The 4,816-nt window shown below is 43.7% G+C and overlaps 1 protein-coding gene across 1 annotated transcript in view; it reads right to left on the bottom strand.

The window, feature by feature from the left end:
• Positions 1-4,816, bottom strand: part of GARRE1 (granule associated Rac and RHOG effector 1) — a 108,156-nt gene that overhangs the window by 21,082 nt on the left and 82,258 nt on the right. The window contains exon 7 of the mRNA XM_017847865.1: positions 2,916-3,164. Coding sequence (XP_017703354.1) covers positions 2,916-3,164 — 249 coding nt within the window. The remainder of the gene's footprint in view (positions 1-2,915; positions 3,165-4,816) is intronic.

Here is a 4,816-nt window from a genome sequence, read left to right as displayed (position 1 = left end):
AAAAAAAAAAAAAGTCAAACCAATGCTTCAGATAAGCCCATTTGTCATGACATGCCCAGAAGTGGATGAAACTTTTTTTAAAGATTATTTTATCCTCAACCATCAATAAAAACTGAACTACTTCAGGACAGAGGAAGAACTAACCCCTTTTTGAATAATTTCCTCTTATTTCCAGGAAGAGTCTTTAATACTAGATAGGTGATAGAGTATCCTATGTAATCTAGAGTCTGACAAAGTGATGAATATATTTTCAAATAACTAAAAGAATGTTTTAAGAAATCATAAAATATTTTAAAACCAAATCTGTAATATTTCAGAAGGGGTAAAACTGTATAGAGTTGTGTATCATATTCCAAATTCAGCCTCTAATGCAGCCAGCTTTCACTGGTTTAAAGAGTTCCCATAGCTGATCTGCAATGACCTTTGGAAAAAACTTCCTGTCAAAGGAATAGCCATTGTTGGACCACACAGGTGTTTCCTCTCTCCTCCCATCCCCAGAACCATAACCTAAAGTCACACATAAAAGCATCCTGCAATCAAGACGCAAGGAACTAGGAAGAAGTTTCTGCTCTCTGAATAACATGGACCTTTTTTTTTTTTTTTTTGAGATGGAGTCTCGCTCTGTCGCCCAGGCTGGAGTGCAGTGGCCGGATCTCAGCTCACTGCAAGCTCCGCCTCCCGGGTTTACGCCATTCTCCTGCCTCAGCCTCCGAGTAGCTGGGACTACAGGCGCCCGCCACCTCGCCCAGCTAGTTTTTTTTTTGTATCTTTTAGTAGAGACGGGGTTTCACCGTGTTAGCCAGGATGGTCTCGATCTCCTGACCTTGTGATCCGCCCGTCTCGGCCTCCCAAAGTGCTGGGATTACAGGCTTGAGCCACCGCGCCCGGCGGACCTTTTTTTTTTAACCTACAGTGTTTTCTCAAAATAGCCTTTGTGCCTTTTGGCCTTATTTTGCACACTCCTTTCAGGGGAACTCACTGGCATGGTCCTTGCAGTTTCAGCTAAATGGTCTCTGGGGGTATAGATTGGTATCGTAAAGCCAATGGGCTTTTCCATGCTTCAGCAAGGCATGTCTGGTTTACTACTTCTTTTGGAGGTCCCTATACTGAGGAAAAGATCCCAAAGGAAATGTAACTCATCACTGTGAACGGGCCCTCATCTGAGTCTCCACAAGGCAGCCCCACTCTGAGCTGGGCTGCCTGAGCCCTGACCTGCCTGAAACAAAAGGACAGCATACCCTCAATAGCTCTTTTTGTGAATAAAGTAGGAATCAGACTAAAAAACAAGTTCTTTAATTTTCTTAATCTCCAATTAGGTCCTTCCAACCTCTGACTGAAATGCCGTATCTTTTTTTTTTTTTTTTTGACACTGGGTCTCACTCTTATCACCCAGGCTGGAGTGCAGTGGCACGATCTCAGCTCACTGCAATCTCTGACTCCTGGGTTCAAGTGATTCTCATGCTTCAGCCTCTCAAGTAGCTGGGATTACAGGTGCCTGCCACCACACCTGGCTAATTTTTGTATTTTTAGAGATGAGGTTTCGCCATGCTGGCCAGGCTGGTCTTGAACTCCTGACCTCAGGTGATCTACCTGCCTCAGCCTCCCAAAGGGTTGGGATTACAGGTGTGAGCCACCACGCCCTGCCACCATATCTTTTTGAAAAGCTGTCATTTACTAGAAAGGGAGATCAAATACATAAGATTCTATGGGTCAGTGGTGCAAACAAAAAGCTAAATAGTGATTTCAGATGTTGATCTGACGCACTCAACTCTGGCCAAAGTTTCTTTTTTCTCTGAAAGATGAACAAATCATTATTTTTTAGTTGATGTTACTTTACTGCTAAGAAGGAGATAAACAGAACTGGTATACAGTGACTGGATCGGGGCACTACTTATACCATTGTGGTCAAGGTAGGCCTCTCAGAGGAGGTGATTTTGGAGCTGACACCAGGAAGATAAGGAGTGACCTACATGATAATCAGAGAGAAGAGTATTTTCAGATAAAAGGGGCATCAAGAGCACAGGCCTGGGACAGGAAGAAGCATGGGATGTTTGAGCAACAGACATCCAATGTAGGTCCAGAATAGGGGCTAGGTTAAGGGGCCCTGTCAAATTGTTACTAATGCAATTTTTCTTTTCTTTTTTTTTTTTTTTTTTTAAGGGCTGGGTATGGTGGCTCATGCCTGTAATTCCAGCAGTTTGGGATGCCTAAGTGGACGGATCACGAGGTCAGGAGTTCGAGACCAGCCTGGCCAACATAGTGAAACCTTGTCTCTACTAAAAAATACAAAAATTAGCCAGGCATGGTGGTGCATACCTGTAGTTCCAGCTACTCGTGAGGCTGAGGGAGGAGAATCACTTGAACCCAGGAGGCAGAGGTTGTGGTGAGCCGAGATCACACCACTGCACTGCAGCCTGTGCAACACAGCGAGACTCCATCTCAAAAAAAAAAAAAATTATCCGGGTGTGGTGGCGGGCACCTGTAATCTCAGTTACTTGGGAAGCTAAGGCAGGAGAATCACTCAAACCTAGGAGGCAGAGGTTGCGGCAAGTTGAGATCGTGTCACTGCACTGCAGCCTGGGCGACAGAGCAAGAGTCTGTCACGAAAAAAAAAAAGAAAAAAAAAAGAGGCAGTGTCTCACTATGTTGCCCAGGCTGATTTAAAACTCCTAGACTTAAGCAATCCTCCTGCCAAAGTGCTAGGACTACACGCATGAGCCATGGGGTCCAGCCTGTAATGGTTTTCTTAAAATGAGCAAAGCCCATAGCATCATTTTGCAACTAGGTTCCCTGCAAATATGTATTATCAATCTGATTTTTCTTTTTAAAGAGATTTTTTAAATGCTGCTCTTCCTTTACCTTGTCTACCTTCCTGGTCTAAATTCCATAGCACCAAATAACTTTTTAAATTATTCAATATTTTCACACATGTGTCTGCACCACATCCTCATATGCTTGAAACATCTTGGTATTCCACCTATCATCCACCACCCGCACTCACTCACCAGTCCAGCCTGGCCAAACAGCAGCTGCACCGCCGTCTTGCAGGCACCCCGCCATGTGGATGGGCAAACCTGGTTCAGCACTTCAGTCACAGGAAAATCATCCCTGGATGTGATTCCATTATAGCAGCCTGCCTCCTTCATCAGCTGTAACATTGTATGCTATAGATCGATAAGAAGAGAGTTCACACCTCAAGACAAAGCCATGCAAGGTTCTAAAATTTGTAAAAATGCATTTATACAATCATCCTCAAGAGAAGAGCATTTTATTTATGTTTTTTGAGACACGGTCTCACTCTATCGTCCAAGCTGCAGTCCAGTGGCATGAACATGGCTCACTGCAGCCTCGACCCTTCGGGCTTATGTGATTCTCCTGCTTCAAGCCTCCCCAGTAGCTGGGACCACACAGGTAAGTGCACACCGCCACACTCAACTAATTTTTAAATTTTTTGTAGACATGGAATCTTGCTATGTTGCCCAGGCTAGTCTTGAACTCCTGGGAGAAGGGCAACTTTTTTTTTTTTGAGACGCAGCCTTGCTCTGTTGCCTAGACTGGAGTGCACTGGCACAATCTCAGCTCACTGCAACCTCCACCTCCTGGGTTCAAGCAATTCTTCTGCCTCAGCCTCCTGAGTAGCTAGGATTATAGGCTCCCGCCACTACACCCAGCTAATTTTTGTACTTTTAGTAGAGATGGGGTTTTGCCATGTTGCTCAGGCTGGTCTTGAACTCCTGACCTCAGGAGATCCGTCCACCTTGGCCTCCCAAAGTGCTGTAATTACAGGCATGAGCCACCACGTCTGACTCAAGAAGAGCATTTTAAATACACCCTAATTATGTCATTTGAACTTCTTTAGTAATTATCATCAATCACTCTCAGAGATTTTCTCAACTCCATAGAATGAATGACTAGATATGGATACATATGCAATAATATACACAGGTATTTCTATACCAGCACAAAATACAGAATTATTTAGCAATCTACTGATGTGAACTGATTGAGCAATTTTGAAATTCTGAATCCCTCCAAATAGGGAAACAAAATCATCTGATACAAGCAAATACCAATTAAAATCTCAATTTTATTTTGGATGACCAAGAAGTCAGGTATTCAGGCTCTGGAAACAGATTACATAAGCTCAAATTCTAGCTCTTCTACTTTCTAGCTGTGTGACCTTGGGTATCAGTTCCCAGGTGTGGCAGGTGGGCCAAAGGGCAGCACCCCCACCTCGTGGGTGAGCATTAAGTGAGACAATGATGTGGAGCACCTGGCACAATGACTGGAACACATGACGTTCCACAAATAATCATGATCACTGCAGCATTATGACAATATCTCTCTTATTTAATTCATACAAGTCCACTGAGAGACATTAATCATAAACAATATCTTATAGTGTACTTTCAAACCCTTTCTGTTAAACATCTGAATAAAATTATGAATAAAACTCTCTTGGCCCAGGTCGGTGGCTCATGCCTGTAATCCCAGCACTTTGGGAGGCCAAGTAAGGTGGATCAGCTGAGGTCAGGAGTTCGAGATCATCCTGGCCAACACAGCGAAACCCCGTCTCTACTAAAAATACAAAAATTAGCCAGGCTTGGTAGCACATGCCTGTAGTCCCAGCTTCTTCAGAGGCTGAGGCAGGAGGATTGCTTGAACCCAGGAGGTGAAGGTTGCAGTGAGCTGACAGAGATTACACCACTGTACTCTAGCCTGGATGAGAGAGTAAAACTCCATCTCAAAAAACAAAAAAAAAACTTGCTTGACAAATGTCTGATTAAAGTTTCCATAGGTCTGCTTTAATTTTTTT

Source organism: Rhinopithecus bieti, unplaced genomic scaffold (assembly GCF_001698545.2).
Source record: "Rhinopithecus bieti isolate Rb0 unplaced genomic scaffold, ASM169854v2 scaffold_30337, whole genome shotgun sequence".
Taxonomy (NCBI): Eukaryota; Metazoa; Chordata; class Mammalia; order Primates; family Cercopithecidae; genus Rhinopithecus; species Rhinopithecus bieti.
This window is presented reverse-complemented; position numbering and strand designations above follow the sequence as displayed.